Consider the following 27391-nt stretch of genomic DNA (forward strand, 5'->3'; position numbering starts at 1 on the left):
ATAAAACTGTCGTTTTTTATGTTTGCTTTCTCATTCGAGGAAAATTTGAATACATAAGAACAGAGACTAATTTAAGCTACATATAATAACCATATAAAATCGATACTATGTTCCTATATGAATATTTTGTTAGTTATATTTGTATTTTTTTCCTTTTTTGTAATTTCTTTTTTGTTGTTTTATACAGGGTTTCATTCTATAGTCCATACTAGCCTGGAACTTGTACCTGTCCTCCTTCATGAACTTAGGGGAGCTGGGGTCCTAAGCATGCACCATCATGCCTGTATTGTATTTTCCAATTGATAGTTACTAATGTATATTGGTGAAATTATTAAGGCCACTCCACGTAGTTAAAAGGAGATTTATTTAATGGCGTAACTTACAAATTAAGGAATAGGTAGGTCGCAGAGTCTGGGGAAGATGTATCACAGTCCAGCGGTGTTCTCTGGAGCTCTGCTCGGTCCACCTCCACTATCCAGGGTCCCGCAACCGAGAGCGCCCGCCGATCCAGATCTCGGGTCCCCAGGCGCCTCCCTTGGCCCCGCCTTGTAGGCGTGACAGTTGCCGAAGTCTCAATGGGGGTTGAAACTTCCAGATCAAAGCTGGAATGGCTACCCACTACAAATGTAAATTAATTCTAACAGGTGTGGGCATCAATAACATTTCTGCCTATTGTGCTGAACAATCTTCTTTTTTGTAATAGTTTATCTATAAATTACCTTTGGTTTTTTTTTTTTTTTTGTATGTGTATGTGTGTCTGTACATGATAACATCATTACAAATACCAAAATTTTTATGTATTCTTTTTCTCCTCTTTGGATGTTTTGAGATAATTATCTTGATGTTTGCTTGAAAGATATTTGAAAGCACTTATTCCTTCAGGTTTATATGTATGGGCTTCAGTTTTAATAAAGCAATATCTTTGATATGGAAAATCAGAAATGTATTAGTTTGAAACTGCTTGTGTATTAATGCCACCTTGCAATGCTTCCTTTGGTCTTATTATTATATGCTGTCTCCCCAAACAGACTGCAAACTCATTAATCATAAAGAGCATCTGTTAGGCCTCACAAGGTATTGCCAGCCCTGTGGCAGAGCCAAATATTATTACTGTCCAAAGAGCCCTAGGCAGAGCAACTTCTCGGTTACAGTTTCCTGTGGTGAGGTAGCTTGTATCTCTCCAATCCCTTGTTTGTTCTAAGAAAATGCAGATTACAAGGCTAATTTTAAATGGTGGGTAGCTATGCTTTATCCTTCGTTAGCACTTCCAGCTTAACTCAACAAGTGCTTATTTAATGGTAACTGTTCAGCCAGCACCATCTGTGTGCTGTTGTAAGGATATAAATGAAGTGAGAGACAGGTCTCCTATCTTCAAGGAGCTTGCAGATCTGCCCATGCCATTAATTCTTCTTAAATCCTTTTGGTTCCCTATTTTCTAAAAAATAAATCATTGTAATTAAAGGCATACTAGATGCCATTTATTGAGCTAATAGGACATGCCAAGAACTTAGCAACACATTTTACATGCCTTATTTTTTAATCCTCACAAACCTTAGACGTTCATTAATGTCATTATCCCAGTGGTCACATGAGTAGATTGAAGCAGAGAGGTTTAATTGTTGTTCCCTTGTCTGGGCCTGATAGCTAGTCAGTGACTGGAAGTGGCAGCCTGTGCCCCTGAGCAGTATTCCACACTGTACCAGGACAAGTGACATTGCTGTGATCTGGCCCACACTTCCTCCTGTCCACACACTTCTGTGGCTCGGGCCATACTCACCTACTGCATACAGGTTTTGAACTTCATGTTTACACTCTCACTTTATACAGTTGAGAAAGCCAAGTTAGCTTTCTAGAAAATAAGCTCTCTCTACCTAACTTGTGCTATTCTTTCTCTGGGTTTCAATACCATCACTGTGTGTTTCTGTAGTATTGTGGTTTTGTCACAAAGTGTAACAAAGGCCTGTTTCCTTTTTACTTCCTTTCAAGTGGGAGCTACATCTAATTTACTCCAGGGTGCTTAGGAAATATCACATGATTATCTGTCATATGATAAATTTAGGAATGTTTATTGAGTTTGCTAATACATTAATTGAGGAAAGATACAGAAGTCCTTCCATATCCATAGGATCAAAAGTATTCTGGAAAAAAAATGGCATCCATACCAAACGTGTTGCTATTTTGCATGGTGTTATTGTCTAAATATAGGATGTGACAACTACTTATGTAGTGTTTGCATGGTATTAGGTATTGTAAGTATACAAAGATAATTTTAAGCATGGGGAACAATTTCCATAGGGTATGCAACTAATACGCCATTTTATAAAGGGTTTTCAAGTGCTCAGATTCTGTTGTCCACTGGGATCCTGGAACTAGTACCATATTAGATCGTGAGACCAACTGTATTCATGATAATTTAGCTCAGCATAGCACTAACTAGTATGTCTGCCACATACAAGGTAATAAAGGGGTTTCACAAATGAAGAAAGTTGCTCGAAAGCAGTAAGGGAAGCCTTTTCCCTTTAAGATAGAGTTGTTGTAGTCTCCATTCCTTCAGTTTTGACTGTGAGCATGTCTGCTGTCTTTTTTTTCCTATGTAGTTATTGACTGCTTCATTTAAAGGTGATTTTTATTTCCCTACTCTAAAACTTGTCATCTTATTGACATCTGCTATTCATCACTATGTATAGCTTCTTGTTCCATCTCCTCTCTGTATTGGGACACTTTTCTTTTACTCTGTAATGGTTTTAGGCATTTCAATATTACTCAAAACTTAATGGCAAAAACATGTTTCATGGCTGAGTATGGAGCACACACCTGTAATCCCAGCACTCTCAAGGTGGATGGAGGTTGATTGCCAGTTCAAGAATAGCTTGGACTATAGAGTGAGACTTTTTCTCAGAACAAACAAACAAAAAATATTTAGGGGGTCCTACCAAGTAAATCTAAATTGATTACTCCTCTTGAAATTTAGACCTGTAAGTTTAAACAGCTCCTGCTCCATACTGAATCTACTAAATGTGTCTGTCATCTGCGGCGAGGTTCCCTAAGGTAAAATCATATGTCCTCAAATACTATCGTGTTACAGATAAACCCTTGTGAATATGAAAATATGTTCCTCATTTTATTCATGCTTTGCTTCAGTGCCTCAGTGAAGTTTGTCGGGATGCCTTGCTGTGTTCTGTTTAACTTATTAAGATAGAGTTTTACTAAGCAAAGTGGAAATAATTCCTCAGTAATGAGAGATTTAACAGATAAAGACAGAATGTGTGGTTGTTAGGGTTTTACATTGGATTATGTTTGGGGATATGTACCATTTGGAGTGCTTTGTTTATAGCAAATGTAGTAAGTTAGCTGACTGGGTTCTTCCAGCTCACTGTTGAGTAAGTGCTTTTGTTTTTAAAGTCTTTCAAATCCTTAAGAAAAGTAAAGGATATTTAACTGTTGTTTACCGTAAGGTTTTTAGCAACTGACTTCTCTCTCTTCTCACCTTTTTTCTACCACTTTCATGTGCAGCCAAATGATTTTAACTGCTGTTTGGGAAACAAAGCTTGCATGAGCAGGCTTTCCTATTTTATTTGACTAATGGAAAGTTTCAGAGCAACATTTTACCATCTTTGAATGCATTCCAGAAAGCAAGTTGCTGATGACAGTGAAATAAACAAGGGGTGAACACTGAAAAGCAAGAACGAACAGTTACCTTTGCATGTAGGCCGCAGACTGGTTTAAAGTGCTGTCTGTCTGACATCACCCCTGTTCTTTCTGTTTGTTTTAAGGGGGTCATGTTTGACGTTGTTAAAAGGTGACAAGAACTACGTGTAGCTTTTGTTTGCTGTTAGATCTGGAAGAAGCTATGTACCATTGTTCTCTGCTGTTTACTTTTTAGACTGTACTCTTGACCAGTTTCCTTTTCATAAGGAGCAGCTAGTGTTCCTAGGAGAGTAGGAACAAAGCGCTGTCACGCTCCTCGTTACAATTCATCTGAGCTGAATTCATTAGTGCTGCTTAAACTGAAGTAGCGAAATTACTTGAAAAGTCAGATTTTATTTCAAACATACAGTAGTCCCAAGTGTAAGAAATAGAATTGCTGTCTGTCTGGTTCCTTTATTATCCGGTAGCCATTTCTTGTTTGAAAATATTTGAGGTATATACACCATTGACAAAACCCATCTGTCATAAGTCCTTCTCTTTATATATTTTAGCCAGAGTTATTTTGTATACTTGAGTATTTTGTAGTGTCTGAGTTTTAGATGCGATTTTAATTTGATTTTTAAATCTGGTTTTATATTTTAAGTAAAAATAAGATTTCCTTCAAATGTGTAAGCAATAATATGTTTGGTCAGAGAAAATAGCATGTTATAAACATGTACTAACCAAATTGTTGTTGGTGTTTTTTTTATGTGTGTGCACGTGTGTGTTAATAGTACTGAGAAGAGGCGCAGGGAGCAAGAAAACAAGTATTTAGAAGAACTAGCCGAATTACTGTCTGCCAACATTAGTGACATCGACAGCTTGAGTGTGAAGCCAGATAAATGCAAGATTTTGAAGAAAACAGTAGATCAGATACAGCTAATGAAGAGAATGGAGCAAGGTAAAAATAAAGGCTATGTTCTCAGTTGTTATGGTATTCGTGACTTATCATCCTTCTCTTCCATTAGTAAGAGACCTCATTGCTTCCTAATTTTATTAAAGAAACATTTTTGTTTAGATAGTTTTTATTTTACTGAGTCAAAGAGACTTTCTTGGTATTATAAAGTGGCTTACTAAATTAACTTGAAAACTAGTGGAGTACTTAGCCCAAGTAGTTTTGGAGCCCAGTGTTCTAGGGCCTTGAAGCAGGAGGTCAAGTTGTGGAGGGCAGGGTGGGACCTGAGGCCCTGGCACAGAGCTAAGATATGGTAATTCCTTGATGAAAATCTCTGTGGCCTGTCAGAGGAAGCTTGCCTCTGCCTGAACTCACAATGGGGGAAATAATCCTCTGGGGAGGGTGGGCAGGGAATCCTATTATATTTTTTGAGGTTCATATTTATAGCACCCATACTTACTGGGAACCCTACACCACTAATCCCCTGGGTTGCCTACCAGAAACAAAGGTAAAGCACTTTGGGGAAACACTTCTCCTCATGGAGTGCTATAGAGTTTTCAGATGAGTATGCTGACACTTCATATTGTGTATGAGGAAATCATCTGGGGTGAGTCGGAGCACAAACCTCCGTTAGAACAGGCTGACTTCAAACTCATAGAGATCTGCCTGCCACTGTCTTCCCAGTGCTAGGACCAAAGGTGTATGCCATCATGCCTGGCCAGAGAAGTTTTTAAGCTCAGGAGGAGTGTTCATGAGTGAGTTAAATGGTATAAAAACTTGAAAACTTGAAACTATACACAAAATATAAGAATATACAATAAAGTAGATAATATGCAAAACATAACACACCTGGGTTTACTTATAAATTGTATATATTTATACAAATATAAAATATATTTGTAATATGGAGATATTAGATGTTGACTGATAGCAGAATGTAAATACATATACTGAGAGGATTACAGGAAGCATAGATGTAATGACTTGAACAAAATCCAATGACTTGAACAGGATAATCTACTCCCCCTGTGGATTTGGCTGCCACTCCTAGGCCATTTCCATCACAACGGGTGACAAATATGGCCGACCTGTCTGCATCCCAGGGTAGAGGAAGACAGATGGGCATACCTCTTCCCTCTACAGACAGGACCCAGAACTGCCTATCACTTCTGTTCCCATTCCTTGGGCCATCACCTGACACATAATTTTTCCTACCTTAAGTTTTCCTTAAAAGTTTAAATGCTTTGCTTTCACATACAGTAATTTACTCTATATGAACTTAATGAGTCTTTAAATTTTTTATAATTTGCTTAAAAAATAAAAAATCTTCCTTGTGTCAGTGGTATAAATCTGTGTCTTCATAAACTGCTGTAATAAAATGAGCTCTCTTTGGATGTATAGTTGTTCAAGTTTCATTGTTGCAGAGAAATCAACAACTGACGATGATGTGCAGAAGTCCGACATCTCATCAAGTAGCCAGGGGGTGATAGAAAAGGAGTCGTTAGGACCTCTGCTTTTGGAGGTAAGTGTCCTTGCTGGCCCCCAGATGCAAATCTTTGTCCTTACCCACTTCATTTTTCCTCACCTTTATTTGATGTCATGTATCCAATTAATAAATTATGAAACAAAGTAGTTCTTTAAACTTTAAAATAGGATTTTATTATAAAGATTGCTAAAATTTTTTCATATAGGCATTCTGAGGAGTCTGATGCAAACCAAAACCTACACAATGGCTTTGCCTTGTATTTCTGGATTAGAATTATTTGGAAAAAGAAAACTGAATTATTAAGCTAACTAGTACAATGTATGTATACTATAGAATTCCATCTTTAAGTGAAAAAACTTCATTGGACTAGATATTGTCCAAAATATTTTCTGAATAAAAAGTTTGAAGTGATTTTACACACACACTATAAATGAGAATTAAATCACTATCAAGCTTTATAAAGTGAACTTGAATTACTTTGTAACTACTGTATTACTTCACCTCTGTGGCCTCTCTCCGGCTCCTGTTGCTGGGTGTTGAATAAAGACACTTTGTTTCCAAGCCAGTTCATCACCTTAAACATTTTCTCTCATGCATGTTAAAAAGCACTTATCTGTGTGTACATGCACATGCTTTTCTCTCTGGAAAACAGATTGTCTGTTTATTTGCCAACTATACATGCAAACTAATTTTTCCTTGTCTTTTCTCAAGCCCTTCTTTCTGGAGACAGCGGGTCTCCCTGACAGACTTGCACACATCTCTATTTCTAATTCTTGCATACATTTATTCTATTATCATAGATTGCATGTTTTTTTATATGAAACGTAGTCCCCTCTACCTGGTCAGGAGTAGTGTTGCCTTCTTTTTTTTTTTTTTTTTTTTTTTTTTTTTTTTTTTGGTTTTTCGAGACAGGGTTTCTCTGTGTAGCTTTGTGCCTTTTCCTGGAACTCACTTGGTAGCCCAGGCTGGCCTCGAACTCACAGAGATCCGCCTGGCTCTGCCTCCCGAGTGCTGGGATTAAAGGCGTGCGCCACCACCGCCCGACTAGTGTTGCCTTCTTAAAGAGACTTTACTCAAGAAATCTTTACCCCACTGCAGGACTCTTAGTGTGACTTTAACCTTCGTAAGTTCTCCTGTCATCTGTTCTGCTTGGGTGCTGTAAAAATATTGGGAATTGTGTGTTTTATTCTGAAACCTTTGTCCAGTGACCTTAAGTGGCAATCTCATTTAAAGCCAAGGCTCTACAAGAAATCTTGCCCAATATGAGCCCTGCTGTGAGACCAAGGTGATTCTCCTTAAAAGGTGACATCCTGGACAGATGGGAAAGCTCTCAGATTGATTGTATTGTACTTAATGGACCAGCATTTGTTATCATCTCTGTATGCAGCACATCATAAGGCCAGCTGTCAGGAAGACTCCTCCCCAGGAGCACATGTGAAGGAAACTTGTAGAAGACTAATGATAGCAAATTGTCTTCATCAGGCACAGTTTAGAAAATAGGGATGTTTGTATATTCATATTCATAACACCAGTCCCAAAAGCATTCCCCGAATTATTATCATTTTTTAAGGTTGGGATTGTGGCACAGCTTCTACTACTACTGACCTTATTTTTATATTTTAAGATGTTTATAAGCATATATCTCATTTATAATAAAAAGCAAAAATTGGGAACATTAAATGGCATGCAACAGTGATTCCATTATTATCTAAGAATATCCCAAAAGAAATTTTAGATCTAGTTTTTAATGTATTTTTAATTATTCTTATTTTTATATAAACTGCATGATAGATAAATATATACTAATTACCCACTATGAGATTTTTAACTAACCTGACATCTTAAAAGTTAGTTGAATATGGGTATGTCTTTGTGTGCCCATTAAACTCAAGATAGTTTACAAAGGGTTTGTCCAGTTGTTGAGGTTTGCATAGTATCACACCCCTCTCTCCTTTACATTTTAGATTAAGTAAACAACAGCCATAGCAATCAGTTTAAATACAAATATCTTTCTCTTTTCTTACTAAATAAAATGTTGCTGGAGTCACAGTGACTGAATGGTTAAGGTGTTAGACTTGAAATGTTACAATAATTACTAAAAATGGATTGTGTTCTTTTTTAAGAGAAAAAAATCTTGGTTGTAGGCTTTGTGACAGAGTTATCTAAAAATGTAGTTCTAAATTAAATGTAATATTTTAAGCAGTAATTCCATCCCTTCATCCATTGATGGACACTTAGGCTAGTGTATATCTTGGCCATTTTGAGTAATGCTGCATTGATGGGGTGCTGTTACCTCTTCAAGAGACAGATTTCGTTTTCTTTGGCTGTCTATACTCAGGTGTAAGATTGCTAGATTATCTGGTATTTCTTTTTTTCCCCCTTTGAGGATCTTCCATGCTGTGTTCCATATTGACTCTACCTGTTTATATTATTACCCAAAGTCCAATTAGACAGCTGTTGTCACCACCATTACATAAGTGCCATTGTGCCTTTAAAGGTATCTTGACCATGCGGACTGTTGTGGTTCATAGCCGTCACAGCTGGGGAGGACTACTGACTGCTTCCCTCCTTTAGCAGCTTACACAGCTGGGGAGGACTACTGACGACTGCTTCCCTCCCTTAGCAGCTTACACAGCTGGGGAGGACTACTGATGACTGCTTCCCTCCCTTAGCAGCTTACACAGGGCCTTTGGGAGGACTACTGACTGCTTCCCTCCCTTAGCAGCTTACACAGGGCCTTTGGGAGGAGGCCTCTGGTTCAGATTCAGAAATCCTCTGAGGCCTGTGTTTGAAATGCATGGTGTCTTCAGCAATAGGCCTTTATCTTCAACTTCTAGGAGGCAACAGCAATAGCCTAGATTGTTTTGGGGGTCTCTTCAAGTCCTCTGACCTAGAACTCGAAAAGAGTTTTTTCATGCCTAGTATCAAATTTTTGTTAGATGGTTCTTGGGAGGAGGCATCTCCCAAGTGCCATAACTTCATTTAAACTACATGCACATTCTCTGTCTCTCTCTCTCTCTCTCCCCCCTTCTCCCCCTCCCTTTCTCCATCTCTTTCTCTGACTTACTCTTTCTTGCTCACACAAATACGTATTATGTGTAATTTTAAGTGAGTATGAAATAATACGATTTTCTGTGTTATTTATTCCTCTCCCCCTCTTCTTCTTGGGTATAGTCCTCCTCTCCCCTCCCCATTTTTTCCCATTTTCTCCCTGTGTCCTGCTCCTCTCTAGAACTCCTTCCCCACTCCCATGGTTCCTTTCTGGGTTCTGTAGTTACTCTGGGTTATATGCTCATCTTCTGAAGATTTGGAGGTAGGATCCACAAATGAGAGAGAACACAAGCTTTGCATCTCTAGGTCTGAGTTACCTCACTGAATATAATATTATCTAGTTCTTTTCATTTATATGCAAATTTCCATGATTTTGTTTTTCTTTACAGCTGAGTAGTATTCCATTGTATATATGGACCACTTTCCATTCTCAGTTCATCAGTTGAAGGACATTTAGGTTGTTTCCATTTCTTAACTATCGTGAATACAGCAGCAGTGAGCAGGCTGAGCAGGTATCTGTGGAATAAGAGGTTGAGTCCTTTGGGCAGATGCCAAGGAGTAGTAGAGCTGGGTCATATGGTAGATCTAGTTTTAGCTTTTTGAGACTTTTCCACACTGGTTTCCATAGTGGCTGCACCACTTTGCAATCCCAGCAGGATTGTGTAACGGTTTCCCTTCTCCCATACCCTCACCAGCATTTGTTGTCAATTCTTTTTTTACTCTTAGCCATTCTGATTGGGGTAAGGTGAAACTTCCAAGGTGTTTTAATTTGCATTTCCCTAACTTTATTTCTTCTTTTGAGAACTCTGTTTGAATCTATAGCCCATTTTTAATTGGGTAGTTTGGTTTGTATATTCTGTAACAAATGAATTACATCATTTTTCAAATAGCTAGGAAGATTCCAAATAAGTGAGATGACACTTTCAGCTTCCATATTCCAGATCTTCCCTAAAAATTTGGACCTGTCTGGACTTCATGAAGGACCATAATGTTGTATGTTTATTAGGCTTGATTTCTACCATATGTTTTAGATTGAAATCTAAAGGGTCTAACAATTTCTCTGCCACTGGAAATATTTTGTGCCCCTACGGGTACATATATTTCCTCGTGGAGAAGCCTGGCTCCATCTCTGCACATAGGAGGCCCCTGGAACCTGGCTCCTGTCCATTTCACTAACATCTTTGCTACCCACAGGCCTCCCTGCATTGCGTACTCCTCAGCTCCACACTCCTTATGCCTTGTCATGTACCATGAGTTTCTTTCTTCCTGCGGTGACTTTCCCAAGCTCTCTTCCCCTCCTCCACTATACTAGCTCTCTGTAAATTGCGTCGGGCTTTGTAAGGTGCTTCTCATCACCCCACCACTCTCAAATTAGGCCTCCTGGTCTGTGCTCAGTGTTTCATGTATGTGAAACACCACATTGATCACTAGTACTTTATTATCCATGTCCTCCCATTCTTGTAACATAATGTAGAGATTTTCAAGACTGAATAAGTCACTTATTTCACATTTATGACTATAAAAATGATTTCTGGCACTGTAGGTACTGTTTAGTGCTTAAGGGCACGTAACTCCTTTTACGAGAGACCCAGGTTTGATTCCCAGCACCCATGTGAGGCAGCTCACAACCACCTGTAACTTTAGCTCCCCAGGGCATCTGACATCTCCAGCCTCCAAGGGTATCTACACTCATATGCACAAACCCACACATACACATTATTAAAAACAATAAAATAGCCGGGCGGTGGTGGCGCACGCCTTTAATCCCAGCACTCGGGAGGCAGAGGCAGGCGGATCTCTGTGAGTTCGAGGCCAGCCTGGTCTCCAAAGCGAGTTCCAGGAAAGGTGCAAAGCTACACAGAGAAACCCTGTCTCGAAAAACAAAAAACAAAAAAAACAAAAAAATAATAATAATAAAATAGATATTTAAATGAAATTCTAAGAAAGAAGGTTGATTTTTTTTTTCATTCACACCTGCTGGAAACTTTAGTGTAAAGTCCAAAGAGAAACAGTCCCCTTTTTAACTTGACATGTATTTGTTTCTAATATCTGTTTAATAGAAAAAATGTGTTACCTTTTATCTTTTAACCTCCCAATGTTTTTATCAGTGTCTTCATGTCTTAATCCTTTTCTTTCTTCTTTTTCTGGCTTTGCAGGCTTTAGATGGATTTTTCTTTGTTGTGAACTGTGAAGGAAGAATTGTATTTGTGTCAGAAAATGTGACCAGCTACTTGGGGTACAATCAGGAGGAATTAATGAATACCAGCGTCTACAGCATACTGCACGTGGGAGATCATGCAGAATTTGTCAAGAACCTGCTACCAAAATCACTAGGTACAAAGAATTAACTTTTTACTTCTAATACTTAGAGTATTATAACACATACAAGTTAATAGTGTAAAATAATATACTTAACATATTTTTAATGTGGCTACAGCTCCAGATACATCCATAGCTCACAAGAGCCTTCATCATCAGTGTACTGCCATGTCATGTGACTGCAAGAAGATTCTATTAAAGTTCCCTTTGTTTTCAGTTTTGGTTATATGCAGGAAAGGAGAGTCCTTCTCACTGCCCTGCTCACAGAAAAAAGAGCATTAGGGAGGAAGAGAAGGGCCCGGACGGGTATGCTGCTGTATTTTATACTTCCGAAATGTAACCATTTGGAGTGTAAGTTTTTTTCAACTCCTTAGTCCAGCTGTGATTGGACAGCTTGCCCACTGGGGAGACGCCCAGCTGAGAGGATGAACTGCATCATCTCCAGCTGCTGCTCCACCCACTAAAGTGTGTGCCTGACAACCAGGCTGGAACCTTCTGCTGGTCCTAAGGGATGTGACTGGACTAACAGCTGCCCCTTTGTTCGTTCCTCCTGCTAGAGGAGGTTTTCAGGACTCAAGTTCCAATTGCTCCTACTGATTGCATCCCTAGTCTCTACAGTAGATATGTTTTTGGCGGTCAGTGTACATCATTTAGTAGAAAAGTGGAAAGCTTTACATAGGGAATTTCAGATTCCATCCACTTCAGATTTTTTTGTTCCTGTTTTTCCCATCATTTCTTTGTTCAACCAGCTCTGAAATAAGACCAACTTATCACACAGATAAATTGATCAAACACGAGTTTTTCTCAGAGGTACTGTGTGGCAGCAGTTAGGAGGGTCCTCACCAATGTGTAGTGTGAGAACTGAGGCAGGAGCTCAGGGAAGAGACTGAGATCCCTTAGGGTCACTGCAGGTGACCCTGAGTTTCTTTCTCTCGTCTTACACTCTGATTTCTTTTGTTCTGACGTTCTACAGATCTTGCATCAGATTTAATTAAGCTATTTCATGTTGTTGTTGCCTTATAAAGTTCATATTCCCATCTGTATTAACAAAGTGTCTGTTGAGTTTAGCAGCTTGCCTGGTTGGGAAGAGAGCTGAGGTCACAGAAAACAAAGCTGAGCTATCTTCTGCCCCCTGAAGAAGGGGCTTATTGTACAAAAGCCATAACATTACTCATCCCAACATGGTTACTGTAGATATGTTACTATTTAGTTTGTCCCCATCACTGCCAGGAGGTAAATAAGATTGGAGTGTTATCTAGTATCTGATGTTGGTGATACTGCTCCTGGCACCTGTAGGTCCTCGACTGGCCTTTTCCAACTAGTCTCCACCACAACTGGGAGAGAGATGACAGTTCTTCTGCGGCAGCAGCATTTCCTCATTCCCCCTAAAGATGGAAAGAACAGAAACATAGGAATAATACAGCCTAACAGTACTGCCAAGTACAATAGAGTAGACCCACAAACACAGGGCATGCTTAGTAGTCACAGATCATATCACCTAGTTCTACAGTGGCACTTGGTCATCTGTTAGAAACCACTGAGAAGAATAAAGCCCAACTGTACCAACTTAGAAAAGATGCTTTTCTAAGAAACATTGAATATATACTACAGCATCTATACTTAAAATCTCCATTATCAAAACTAGAAAATCAGAAGGCGTCGGGCAATGGTGGCGCACGCCTTTAATCCCAGCACTCGGGAGGCAGAGCCAGGCGGATCTCTGTGAGTTCGAGGCCAACCTGGTCTCCAAAGCGAGTTCCAGGAAAGGTGCAAAGCTACACAGAGAAACCCTGTCTCGAAAAACCAAAAAAAAAAAAAATCAGAAGGGGAAACAAGGTAGAATTGTTATGAATGTATGTAAGTTTTAGACTGTGAAGAAATTTGAAGAGTTAAGATCATTATTTACAAATCTGAATATTTACATATATATTCACCTTACATACACATAAATCACTGACATGAATCAAAGATTATTATTTTTTTTTTTGGTTTTTTGAGACAGGGTTTCACTGTCTCAAAGCTTTGTGCCTTTCCTGGAACTCACTTTGGAGACCAGGCTGGCCTCGAACTCACAGAGATCCGCCTGGCTCTGCCTCCCGAGTGCTGGGATTAAAGGCGTGCGCCACCACTGCCCAGCAAAGATTATATTCTTGTTTTCGCTTACATAAAAAAATTTCAAAGTCTAGAGTAAAAAGCTTGTTTCAAAATTGCTTTGCAATTTATTGGTATAAAAGATTTCAGTGTCTTAAATCTCTAGTTTTAAGCATAATATTTTACTTATAAGAGGTAAGATTACATTGGAACACTGAAAAACTGATATAACGAGAGGTTTTGTCCAAGAAGATGGACAAAGCTGGAGAGCTGTCTCAGAAGGTAAAGTGCTTGCCACACAGACTTGAGTTCAGTCCTCCAGTACCCATTTAAAGATATGGGCACTGTGGAGTATGTCTGTTAAACTAAGGCTGGAAAGGCAGAGGCAGAAAGATTCCTGGGACTTGCTGGTTAGACAGTCTAGCCACATGAGGGAGGTCTATGTTTAATAAGAGATCCTGTGTCAAAACAAAAAGACCAAGTGGGAGGCTGATTGAGGAAGACACCCATTGTGAACCTCTGGTTTCCACATGCACACACATGCATATACCCACACAGGTGTGCATGCACCACACACACACATACACAAAAGCCTATATTGTGAAAGCTTCAGATTTATTTGTGAAATTCTAATAAGCTGTAACTTGAAGTTTGAAAAAATAGAAATAAATTCTCACAAGTCATGGCATTTATGTCTCTAATGATGCAGACACTGTAGAAGTTCAGATCACTGACATTTTGATATAAAACAGACACAGGTAATGCATTCTTCCTCTACCACCTACTAGCAGTGTAACCTTGGAACACATTGAATCCCTCTTTAGGACTCATCTTTCATGGGAATTTTGGAAGGCATTCAAATGATACTCAACCTATCACCTAGCTGAATTTCCTTTAAATTTAGTTAATATTACTATTGTTGACTTTATCTAAATGTTTGGAACTTTTAATTTCATAAGAGATGGATCTATAATTTTGTACCATTCACAACTACTTGATATTTTATGTATCTTATCTTAGAAATTGATGTCATGGAAGAACAGTCTTGTCCTTTCATAATATACTCCTTCATCTGCTCTCCACAAAATTGAGGCAGATTATTTTTACAGAACTTGTCAATAAGAAAGTTCAGTTTTCCTTAGCTCTTTTAAAAATTGAGCTTAGAAAAAAGAAAGAAATTTAAAATAAAATTGAACTGAATATTTTTTCTTAAAAGGGGCTCTGAGCTGAGCATGCAGGTCAGTGATAGAGCACTTGTCTTGAATGCACCTAGCAAGCAGTCAGGCCCCGAGTTTCATTCCCAGTACAGAAACAACAAAAAACTTTGTTGTTTGCTCTGCACTATTTTGATTGGATTTTTGTTAGAGTGTTTTTAAACACTTGTCAAGAGTTGTGGTGAGTAAAGAAAGAACAAGGAGTACTGATTAGACAGCCCTCCCCCACACACTCCAAACTAAACCCTGCGTTTCATCGGCACTTTCTATCTCTAGTCTACATCTAGCCTTTCCATGTTCAGAACACAGAGCCTGTGTTTGTCTTTTTGTGAAAAGGCAGTCATTATAAGTAAAGACGTAGTGTTTAAAAGATTTGGGTTCAGAAAAAGCCTTGAGCTCTGTTGTAATAATTTAGATAAGCCAAAAGAAATCTAATGAATATTATGAAATATAGAGGATCTAGAAGTACCATCTGAAATATCTACCTGTATGTATTAGAAGAGTCAGTATCTTACTATTATTTATTTATTAAGAAGTTATGATAGCTAAAATGTAATTTGTTGCCAGAATTACTTCAGTGGCTTTATTTATTATTTGTCAATATGTTTACTAACCAAAAAGTTTTTCTTAAAATCTTTCTGCGCCCTCTTCCTCTATGATCCCTGAGTCTAGGGAGGAGGGGATATTATACAGATGCCTCATTTAGGACTGAGCACTCCAAGGTCTCTTATTTTCTGTATATTACCAATTTGTGGGTCTATATGTTAATTGCCATCTACTGCAAAAGGAGCTTTCTCTGATGAGAATTGAGAGATGCACTAATCTGTGGGTATAATGATGTCTTTAGGAGTCAATTTAATACCGTGTAGCAGAATAAAGAGTAGATTTTCCTCTAGGACCTATGACCTACCTAACTAGATTCTTGGCCCCATTAACAGTGCCAGGAATTAGTTCTGTCAATGGAATGGGCCTTACATCTGATCAGAAAGTGCTTTGTTACTCCCATAATGTATTTGCCACTATTACACCAGTAGACATAGCTTGCCAGGCTGGTTGATACTGTGTCTACAGGATTCATAGCTGAGAAAGACTGATGATTACTTTTCTTCCCTGGTAACATGCATAGTACCACCCAGCACCATGTAAGCTAGCCAATAGGGATGAAGCTTCCAGGTTGGTACCAACTTGATTAAAAACCAGAGGATTGCTACAGCAAAACAAGAAAGGGTGGTTGAGGAACATGAACTCAAAATTGCTGTGACTGCATACACAGACCTGCACAAGCCAAGCCAGATAAATTCCCAGTTTGGAGACGGAGGTAGTTCTAAAGTCTCACGGCTGGCTGAGGAGCTGATAGAAATTGATGGTTGCTGGGGAAGAGAGAGTCAGATTTCTTCAGAGGTGTGGTCCCTGAGAGAGATACCTGTGCTTCAGGAAATGGCCATACGCCCATACACATACTGGCAACACTAAGTGGACTTAGTGGAGTTTTATAAAACAAAAGGGGCTGGAGAGATGGTTCAGCATTAAAAGCACTGTCTGCTCTTCTGCACATGGCAGCTCACAGTTGTCTGTAACTCCATTTCCAGTGGATCCAACACCCTCTTCAGATTCTGTATGCACTGCATACATATAAGCAAAACACCCATATACATAACATAATAAAACTACAAACACATACGTAAAATGTACATTCATGTTTATATATAAACAAAACCATGAAATCGGGAGAGGATAGTGGTGGGGAATAGAGGGAATGGGGGTGGGCTTCAAAACACATTATATGCATGTGTGAAATTCTCAAACAACAAAAAAAACCTTGCTTAAACTTGGGGCATAACAAGTTATGAAATTAAACTTGAAGGAAGTCCCTTCACCCCACTGTGACCTCTTCTCCTCATGGCCTTTTATGCCATCCCGATTCTAGCCCCTTCCCTGCCTGTTTCTCTTTTTTCTCTCCTGTTTCTCATTATCTGAACTGAGTGAAGCATGTTTTTAGCTGAACCTCCTCTGGCAACATTCAGCAAGCAGGTTTCCTTTGCAAGAGCATTGGGCAAACAAAGGTCATCCCTCAGAGTGACTTGATAAATATTGTGCAAAACAAGTGGCCAACAAGACTTAAAGAAAAACTGTTTTTTAATCATAGGATCTTAATGACTTTAGTTGGAGAAGAAAGCTCTAGAATGAATAAGTAGGTTAATGTTTACATTAATTTTATTCTGTCTGCTTGATTCCACTGTTTAGCCTATATGTGTTTCAAAAGTAAGAAAAAGGCCATCACTGTAAATCCACAAATAAATTAGACATATGTATAAACTATTACCTGTGGTTCACTATTTCCTACATTGTTCCCTCAGTGGAGTAGAAACCTTATGTCTTCTTTGAAGAGTGGTAACTGGGGCCTGAAATGATGGCCTCTACAAAATCTCTAGTTTGATATTAGAATTAGAGTCTCAAGGATTTGGGGTGTTTTACTGTGGACTGTAGAGTACAGAGTACACCTGTAAAGACAGAGTACACCTGTCTTTAGAGATTATCCAGTGGATCCCTTAATTGTAAGATGAAGCAACTGGAAATCAAATACTTGTTAGAGTTTTTTTGTTTGGCCCACAGTCAGGACAAATCTCTCTCACCCGCCAGTCCCAAGCCGCTTAAACCCGATCAAATAAACACAGAGACTTATATTGGTTACAAACTGTATGGCCGTGGCAGGCTTCTTGCTAACTGTTCTTACAGCTTAAATTAATCCATTTCTATTAATCTATACCTTGCCATGTGGCTTGTGGCTTACCGGTACTTTACATTTTCCTTATCCTGATGGCGGCTGGCAGTGTCTCTCTGACTCAGCCTTCCACTTCCCAGCTCTATTTTTTTCCTTGTCCCGCCTACACTTCCTGCCTAGCCAGTGGCCAATCAGTGATTTATTTATTGACCAATCAGCAACACATTTGACATACAGACCATCTCACAGCACTTCCCCTTTTCTTTTCTTAAAAAGGAAGGTTTTAACCTTTACATATCTCCAAAGTCAGCTTGGTATATTTGGGAATTTGGGCGTAGCTTCTCTTACTACTTCCTGTTGGAGGGGGGCGCTGTATCTTCTGGGGAAACAAAGAAAATTTTAGGATCATGGAGTAGTCCGTGAGGCTGTATCATCTGAGCCAGTTGTCTTGAAACGGTTCTGGATGTTGGATCATCTGGGCCATGGTGTCATCGGAGACCTTTCAGGGGGTCTTGGCTGGTCAAACCTGATGTATCTTACTCTGGAACAAATCCATAGCCTCTTGTTTTCTGTGGAAACAAAAGAGACTCTTTTCCAAAGCAACATATCCTTACATCTAAATTTTGAAGTCAAAGTATCTTTAAAATATACATACTGGTTTAACTCAGCTTTCTTTACAATCAAATATCTCTCTGTAGTTAAGAATCCCAAAGACAACATAATCCAGACTCTCTGTGTAATAGTCATCTCTACGTGGCTTATTTTTTATATTAATTTTATTGTTTCTTTAAAGACTTTATTTTTTAAAACCATGTATTTGTTTTTATACTGTATATATCACCTTTTTTTGTCTCTTTTAAGCCTACGTATATTTTACACATATTTTAAACTATTACATCTGAATCTGTCTTATTGTGAATCTATTGTTTTAAGCTGCAGCAGCTGTGGCTGCTGGCTCTGCCCATCGCAGCTTCCCAACATGGCGTGGTACTTTACCACCAGCTCTGGGAGCTATCGTGGGTCTATGTTTTTATCCAAGCAGCGTGTAGCCCAGAAACCTCTTTTTTTTGTTTTGTATTAGCAAAGGCTAAATCTATAATGTAGCTTAATGTGCCACTTGCAGAGGCCTCATTCCCGCCATACTGTAGGTCGAGCGCACACACCAGCAACCCGCCAGTAGCTCAAACCGGCAGCTGCCGCTCATTTGAGAGAGACAATTAGGAAGCTGTTTTTAGCTCCGTTTTAGAATCTTTTTTCTCAGGTGTTAGGTGGAAATTCTTGCCCCACGTTGGGCGCCATTTGTTGTTAGAGTTTTTTTGTTTGGCCCACAGTCAGGACAAATCTCTCTCACCCGCCAGTCCCAAGCCGCTTAAACCCGATCAAATAAACACAGAGACTTATATTGGTTACAAACTGTATGGCCATGGCAGGCTTCTTGCTAACTGTTCTTACAGCTTAAATTAATCCATTTCTATTAATCTATACCTTGCCATGTGGCTTGTGGCTTACCGGTACTTTACATTTTCCTTATCCTGATGGCGGCTGGCAGTGTCTCTCTGACTCAGCCTTCCACTTCCCAGCTCTATTTTTTTCCTTGTCCCGCCTACACTTCCTGCCTAGCCAATGGCCAATCAGTGATTTATTTATTGACCAATCAGCAACACATTTGACATACAGACCATCTCACAGCAAATACTAAGTGACTGAAACCCAACAACTTGTGAAGAGCAGAATTTAGTGCAAGAGAAGTGAGTTTCCATACTTTCTCTTGTCCTTATAGAATGATGGGATGTAGAAAATGAAAGTGGGTCAACAGTGGGCAGGTGGATTTAAAACCTCTCTGACCGCCTGGGAACCCATAATCTGTGAGGACATTGGGAGTAGAACTATGACTCACAACACAGTGATTTTGACTTGAAATATACAGGCTCTTTTCTAAAACTAAATTTAATTTTCTTATACTGAAGGAGATGATGTTTGTTTGCTAGCAATCTTTTGGTATTACTTACTGTTTATCCACCATATTCAAAGTATTGTCACATATAAACTATGCTAGTTAAGTTAATGCAGAATAGGAGAATGGCTGTAAGAAACCAGTATTTCTCCTTGAACAGACTTTTAGTCTTCTGCCCCATACAGAGAGCCTGCCCTTAGGATTGGCCGTTGATGAGTCCTGCTTAGCATTGTAGCTATAGCCTTAAATTTTCTCACCTTAAAATATAGAGCTGCAAATAAAAAGAGTTAACTACAACACTAGTAATTTTTAAATTTGTCTTTGTTTCTAAATGCTGTTAGTGAAGTGGTCTATTTGCTGTATGACTCATATTTTCTTGGAAATGTTACAATTTCTAACTGGTAGATGTGCCTTATTGACTCACTATATTAGATCTGAGGATGTGTGCAGTCTTTTAATATGGATATCTAATTAGCCAGAAGCTTTGAAGTATGATTTATTTTTTGTTTTTGTTTTTTGTATCTTCAGAATTTATGCTTTTATCATTTTATTCACAAGCATATAAATCAATTTTGTCTCCCTAGTAAATGGAGTCCCTTGGCCTCAAGAGGCAACACGCCGAAATAGCCATACATTTAACTGCAGGATGCTAATTCACCCTCCAGACGAGCCAGGTACCGAGAACCAAGAAGCTTGCCAGCGCTATGAAGTAATGCAGTGCTTCACAGTGTCACAGCCAAAATCAATCCAAGAAGATGGTGAAGGTAAAGGGCATCTTAAAGTGATTGGTTTATCTTTGGCTTGAAGGAACAGGGGAAATTGATTACACACTACCTTCTTGAGATAATGTTTTTGGTTACTCTATTATATGTCATAACCACAGTTCAATTTCCTACATTTTTTTTTTCTTGAGACGGGTCTCACTGTGTAGCTCTGACTGACCTGGAACTTGCTGTGTAGACAAGATAGCCTCAAACTCACACAGAGATTCACCTGCTTCTTCCTCCCAAGTACTGGTATAAAGGTGTGTGCCACCAGGCACAACCCATCTGGCTTTTCGAGATAGAGTTTCACTGTATTTCCTCAAATGGCCTTCAGCTCACTATATAGCCTAAGCTAGACTTGAACTTAGAAACAGTCTCCTGCCTCAACATTATGAGTGCCGGGATTTCGGGAGCATACTACCATGGCAAGAGCTGATGCCATGGAGGAGTGCTGCTTTTCTCTCTTATAGTACCCAGCACCACCTGCCCAGGGTGGCCCCACCCACAATGGCTGGGCCCTCCCTCAATAATCACTAATTAAGAAAATACCCCACAGGCTTGCCTATAGCTTGATCTTACTGAGGCATTTTCTCCATTGAGGCTCCCTCCTCTCCAGTGACCCTAGCTTGTGTCAAGAAGACACAAAGCTTGCCAGTACAGGGGCCTCAAGAGATAGCTCAGAAGTTATGAGCACTGGCTGCTCTTCCGGAGGACTCAGGTTCAATTCCCAGCACCACATGGCTCCTCACAATTGTCAGTAACTCCGGTTCCAGTGGATCTGACGCCGCCTTCTGGCCTCTGTAGGCACTGCATGCCCATAGTACACAGACATACATACAGGCAAAGCACTCATACACATTTTTTTTTAATTTAAAAATAGTATTGGGCGCTAGTGGCAGAGCATGTGCTTAGCAAATCTAAGTCCCTTGAGCTTAGTTGATAGCAGTGAAAACAACAAAAATAAAATTACAAACTGGTGCTGCTTCACGCCAACCAGACTATTCCCCTGCTGTTAGCATCTGTCTCTACAGTTTATGTGCAGTATTGGGTGGGGAGAAGCTGTCCCCTGACAAACTTTCTTAGAGCTACCGGTTTCGTGTTGCCAGGAATTTTAGTTCTTCTATGCTATAAAGTTAGCAGTGGTTCTCAGCCCAGGAGTCTTGACCCCTTTGGCAAGCCTCAGTCTCCAAAAATATTTACACCATGATTCATAACAGTAGCAAAATTACAGTTATAAAGTAGTAATGAAATAATTTTATGTTGGGGTCACCACAACATGAGGGACAGTATTAAAGGGTCCCAGAATTAGGAAGGTTGAACCACTGTGTTAGAGTGATTCTAATATTATGGTAAATCCTGAAACATGCAATTTTAAAATCAAAACTACTAAGTAATTGGAGTAAACATTTTCTCTGTACTTTGTTCTTCAATTTTCTCTTCTTGTTTTGAGCAGATTTCCAGTCATGTTTGATTTGTATTGCTCGGCGATTACCTCGGCCTCCAGCTATTACAGGTGTAGAGTCCTTTATGACCAAGCAAGATACTACAGGTATTCACAAAATTAAAAATGCTCCTGGGTATTAATAATGTAAACTTAGCACTGATAATATCCAAATGTAACATCCTCTGTTTCCCAATCTCATATAGAAAGCTTTTTAAATAGTCATCCTGATATTGATCCTTACATGCCATAATTAATGTCACGGGCATCATGCTGTAGAGACCAGTTTTTATAAATGTTCACATGCATGTGTCCATTTGATCATGAACCATTTTTATAATCAAGGAAGAAATTCAAATTTGTTGATATATATATCTATACATTTACAAATGGATATAAATTGGTAGGTTTAATAATATGTTTCAAAGTATTTGGCTGGGCCATCCAGAGGGCTCAGTGGGTAAAGGCATTTGCTGCAAGTCTAATGACCTGAATTTGATCCCTGAACCCACATGTAAGAAAGGGAGAACCAAGCCGGGCGGTGGTGGCGCACGCCTTTAATCCCAGCACTCGGGAGGCAGAGCCAGGCGGATCTCTCTGAGTTCGAGGCCAGCCTGGGCTACCAAGTGAGTTCCAGGACAGGCGCAAAGTTACACAGAGAAACCCTGTCTCGAAAAACCAAAAAAAAAAAAAAAAAAAAGAAAGGGAGAACCAGCTCCTGTCATGGACAAAGCATACACATGCACATATGCATAGACACACAAATAAGTACAGGTAAAATGTGTAATGTATTTGGCAAGTGAAAACCAATGCTGAGAGGTAAGCACACCAGTAGGTGCATTCCTGTAGTCCCAGCTCCTAGGTGGGCTGAAGCGTTTGCATCACTTGAGCCAACACGTTCGGACAAGCCTGAGCAGCATAGTAAGGCCTTCTTTGAAGCAAATAGAGAGTGAGTGCTGTAGATCCCTACTGTGGTGGATCTTTGAGGATCATTTTTGAAATTCAGTGGTTGTTCTAAAAGGTCTTACAGAGGACTGAGCTAATATTGAGCCCATGGACCACCAAGTATGAAGAAGTGCCACATGTCCGAAGTGTCAGTGTTGGAAATGGGTCAGTGTGGAAGGGCCTTGTTTACAGTGAGTACTCCTGACTCAAGAAACAGATGGAGCAGCTCGAACATTAGTAGGACCAAGAAGCAGGCAGTAGGGCTGCATGGTGTAACAAGAGAGTTCCTGAAAATAATACTTTCTTCTTAAAAGCCCCTTAAGATTTGATTCCCATCTAGAACAAATTGCAGCTGTTGTTTACAATTCCTCAAGGCTTTTTGCTAGTTAGTTTATCTTCATACTGACATTCAGGTTTTCATGTTTTTACATACTCAGAGTTACACCTCCCAGTCACCTCCCTAATTTTAAAAGAGATAGATAGATAGATAGTAGGGATATTTTTTGAGAAGAACTTTTAAAAATGACTTCAACTGAATTTATTCTTACTTTGTCCATTTTAATTATATATATATATATTTTTTACAATTCTTACTTTGTTTTTGAGACAGAGTTTCTCTGTGTAACCCTGGCCATCCTGGAATTCACTCTGTAGACCAGAGATGTGCCTGTGCCTCTACCTCTGAGTGCTGGGATTAAGTTAGCAAGCCACCACGCCAGCTTCATTCTTTAAAGATTCTATTTAGCTCTCAGAAATCTGGTATTCTTGTGTTATATGCTTTATTCTTTGTTTTTAAAGATAAAGTTCCAAATGTTCTTCCTAAAAAGAAAGTGGGAAGTAAGTTAGCACAGATAGGAAAGAACAGTAGCGAGAGGCCTGGGAGTGGGCTGCCATGGAGCATGTTCATAGGAAGGGACTGCACCTCTTCATCCCTTTCCCAGTCTAGCATGTATTGTGTTCACTTCATCTTCGTTCAGAGCAACACTGGAAAAATTCAATGAGCCCTTACTGAAAGCCAGAAATATTTTATATAGAAGAAAGTAGGTGTCATTGACAATGAACACTGGTCTTTTTTTCAGTAACTGATTAATATAAAAAGAAGCCAGATAAAGACTTTATGGACACAGAATGAAACCTGTTGGGAAGGCGGTTTGTCAGGCTGTATAGTAAGTGTCAGACATGAGAGGGGCTTCGTTAGTGAACGAGCCAGTAGTATGACCCGGTGGGTATGGGACCTGGCCCATCACAGCAGCCTGAGTTCCATGCCCAGATCCCACCCAAGGGAATGAGAGCACTGACTCCAGGGACTTGTCCCTGACCTTTCATGCCCCAGGGCACATGAACCTACACACACAAACACGTAGACACACAGTGGTAGTAAGAGAGTTCATGAACAGTACTTTTCAACTTATTCTGTAAGTTCAATACTACATTAAATCAGAGAAGAATTTAAATTAAAATGTCAGCTGCATCTTCTTATTATAAATAAATAAAAATAATCATGACTATTCACAACAATTGTTCAACTAAAAGGGACCTCAAAAATAACAGATTCCAGGATCTAAAGAGATGGCTCAGCAATTAAGAATACTGGCTGCTCTTGGAAAAGACCCACATAGCAACTAAAAACTGTCTGTAACTCCAGTCCCAGGAGATCTGATACCCTCTTATGGCCTCAGAGGACACCAGGCACACATGTACACTATCATACATCTAGACAAAATGTACATACACATAAAATAAATCTTAAAGTAATTTAAAATAAGACTTATTTTTGAAAATAACTCATACCATCTTACTTGTTTTATGAGTGGGAAATGGTAACTGATTGCTGGGAATGAAAATATTTATCCCTAATGAAGTATTCTTCTTTTATATTACATTACCTTCGACCACAGTACTGTACTTCACTTCTCATACCAAGTTACCAGAGAAATAGAAAGTAGACTTAAAATTTAAAGCTAGTATTTTATTATATCATAGAATAGAATTCATAGAGTATGGTGAGATAAGGTAAATACTAAATACTTCATTTTAATGTTACTTTTAAACTATATGTGGAGTGATTTGTGTCTTTTTGTTTTGGTTTGGTTTTTGGCTTTTTGAGACAGGGTTTCTCTGTGTAGCCCTGGATGTCCTGGAACTCTTTCTGTAGACAAGGCTGGCCTTGAACTCACAGAGATCTGCCTGCCTCTGCCTTCTGAGTTTTGGGATTAAAGGCATAGGCCACCACGCCCAGCTTTGTGTCCCCCCCCCTTTTTTTAAGTCCTCCATCAAGAAACATTGGATGGTGGGGTTTTTGTTGGCTCTGTTTTTTTCTGTTTGGTTGGTTGGTGGTTGGTTCAACTTCCATTTGGTCAGCAGAGATATTCTAAACCAAACTCTTCATGACTCTCTTCTAAGCAGAATCATTTAGTACCATTGCTGAAAACGTAACTGCTTTCTCTTCCACAGCTCCACAATCCCAAACTCACACACACCCTCCCTTAGCCATTGCCTATGAGGAACATTATTGTATATGAAGATTATGTAACAGTTGAATTGCTCCTATAATAAACTTTTATGTATGACATAGTAAGAGACAAAAATTATCAAAAATCCAAAATTGTTTATGCTTTCAATTTCATGTTCACCAGACTCTCTTCAAACTTTTCTAAATAACAGATTTCTTCTGTTTGATTTTCAACTGGTGTTCTTTCTGTGTGCATTTATTCCAAGAGTTGAGTGATGAGATCCCCAAGTAGAGTTGGGTGCCTTAGATCCAAGACCCTAACAGGTTAAAGAAAAGCTCATCAATATTTTAATACTAAGAAAACCAAATTGAGGGAGGAGAAGAGAGTGTATAATTCTAGTTAAATGAAGAAGCATACACATTATGATAGGCTTGGCTTGATTATATCAACAGGAGGAAATACAATCAGGCATTCATAGAAGAAGAAACATGAGTAGTGAAGAAACATTGAAAGTACTCAGCCTTGTTAGGAACGAAGGAAATTCAAATCTGGAGAGCAATGAGATACCAGTTTTCCACTTAACTGTTACTACAAACACAGATGCCTGACAAGAACAGGTGGCAGAGAGGATGGTGGATTAGCAGTGCCTCTGGGGTAGGGAAGTGCTGGGGATCGAACTCAGGCTCTCGTAGGTGTGTATAATAAAAACCGGGCCTGAAAGCTCAGACTCTATCAGTTGGCCCCTATTAACAGAAAAATAACTTGCCATCATTCTCTCATAGCCAATTTGGCCAAATATAATAACTATAGCAAATTACTGCTGGATTTTATAAAGCATTATTTCAATAGTATGATGCCTCATAAATCTTACGGTTTTGATTTGATGCTGTTTCTGAGTCCACTTTTGTTGCCTCCAGTCTTTGTTGTAAAATTGTCTATAAAAATTAACCAGAGATAAAAATGGAAAGCCTGCTTCTTTCTCATATTCTCTTCACTTAGCCATTGGGAAATAGCTTCAACTAGAATAATATGTTTCATTTTTACTTCTATTCTCTAATAAATAATGCAGTTAGTTGTGAAGAGGAGCAGTATACAGAGCGTGGAATCAAAGAACAGGCCTGAGGATTTTGAACTGATGTGTCTCAGCAGCTTCAGATGATTTTGCTGATTTCATATCTGGGGAGATGGTTTATTTGTGGTTGTTTATGACAGGCTCTCACATAGCTCAGGCTGACTCTGCCTCCCAAGTGCTCACAGACATGTGCCACCATGTCCTGTTTATCAGTACTAGGAATTGAATTCAGACCTGCATGCCTTATAGACAAGCACTGGACCAACTGAGTTACACTCTTAGCCTTGATACGATTTTAATACCTGACTAGAACTGAATCTAACATGCTAATGCATAGCAATCCAAGACCAAACAACCCTTATCATGTCTCTAATATACTCCTTTACTATATGTAGTAAGTATAAATGGTCCTCTTTAATGATTTTGTCTATCAAATATTCAGAAAGAGAGAATATTCATTGGATGTAGTTGGTAATTTTGAAATATGGATAGTTTATATCAAGACTCTGTCATAAATGTCAACTTTCATTCTTTGCATAGGTAAAATCATCTCTATTGATACTAGTTCCCTGAGAGCTGCTGGCAGAACTGGCTGGGAAGATTTAGTAAGAAAATGCATTTATGCTTTTTTCCAACCTCAGGGCAGAGAGCCATCTTATGCCCGACAGCTATTTCAAGAAGGTAATACTCTTGTCTCAATTTTTTTCATTAACCTGTGTGTTACTATTGGTTAACTTTTCTTAGAATTCATAGCTTGATAAGTATTTTCTCCAAATTACAGCTTCTGTAATAAGTTTTAGGAAAGGAAGAAATGGGTAAGCAAAGTAATTCATGAGTGGATCCTGAAACCCAGGATGCACATCCTAAAGTCTAGGATGTCATGTGGCAGTCACTCATTCATTCATTCATTCATTCAGCAGATGTGTCCAGTTCCTTACATGCATAGAACACTATGTACGTAAGGTGCCAGGGATACAGTGGCTGCTAGGAAGCAGGGTTTTGCTCAGAATATATTAGGAGAATGTAGGATAGCTCTAAAATCAATGTGACCCTGATGATAATAGAAATGTAACTATTAAAAAAGTAAATTCAGATTTGATGGTAATTTGTGAGAGCATGGGATTTTGGGTTTGTTTGGTTTTTTTTTTGTCTGTCTCTTAAAATTTTCCCCAGGAAAAAAAGAGGGCGTCTGGATGACAGATCTCCTACCATTCATTTAACTTCATGACTGTTGAAGTATGTGTCTTCTGACTTAGGTTGGAGTTCTGAGTTTAAAGCTCTGCCCTGTGACATTAAC

General features: G+C 39.1%; 1 protein-coding gene across 8 annotated transcripts in view; it reads left to right on the forward strand.

The window, feature by feature from the left end:
* Ncoa1 (nuclear receptor coactivator 1) overlaps positions 1 to 27391 on the forward strand; it is a 336679-nt gene that overhangs the window by 252903 nt on the left and 56385 nt on the right. For all 8 annotated transcript variants that reach the window (XM_052745992.1, XM_052745990.1, XM_052745993.1 and 5 more), the window contains 6 exons: positions 4422 to 4588; positions 6007 to 6104; positions 11276 to 11453; positions 20004 to 20183; positions 21637 to 21732; positions 26635 to 26775. In XM_052745992.1, the coding sequence (XP_052601952.1) occupies positions 4422 to 4588; positions 6007 to 6104; positions 11276 to 11453; positions 20004 to 20183; positions 21637 to 21732; positions 26635 to 26775 (860 nt within the window). The remainder of the gene's footprint in view (positions 1 to 4421; positions 4589 to 6006; positions 6105 to 11275; positions 11454 to 20003; positions 20184 to 21636; positions 21733 to 26634; positions 26776 to 27391) is intronic.

This window comes from Peromyscus californicus, unplaced genomic scaffold (genome assembly GCF_007827085.1).
Source record: "Peromyscus californicus insignis strain IS unplaced genomic scaffold, ASM782708v3 Scaffold_1__1_contigs__length_55948999, whole genome shotgun sequence".
NCBI classification, from domain to species: domain Eukaryota; kingdom Metazoa; phylum Chordata; class Mammalia; order Rodentia; family Cricetidae; genus Peromyscus; species Peromyscus californicus.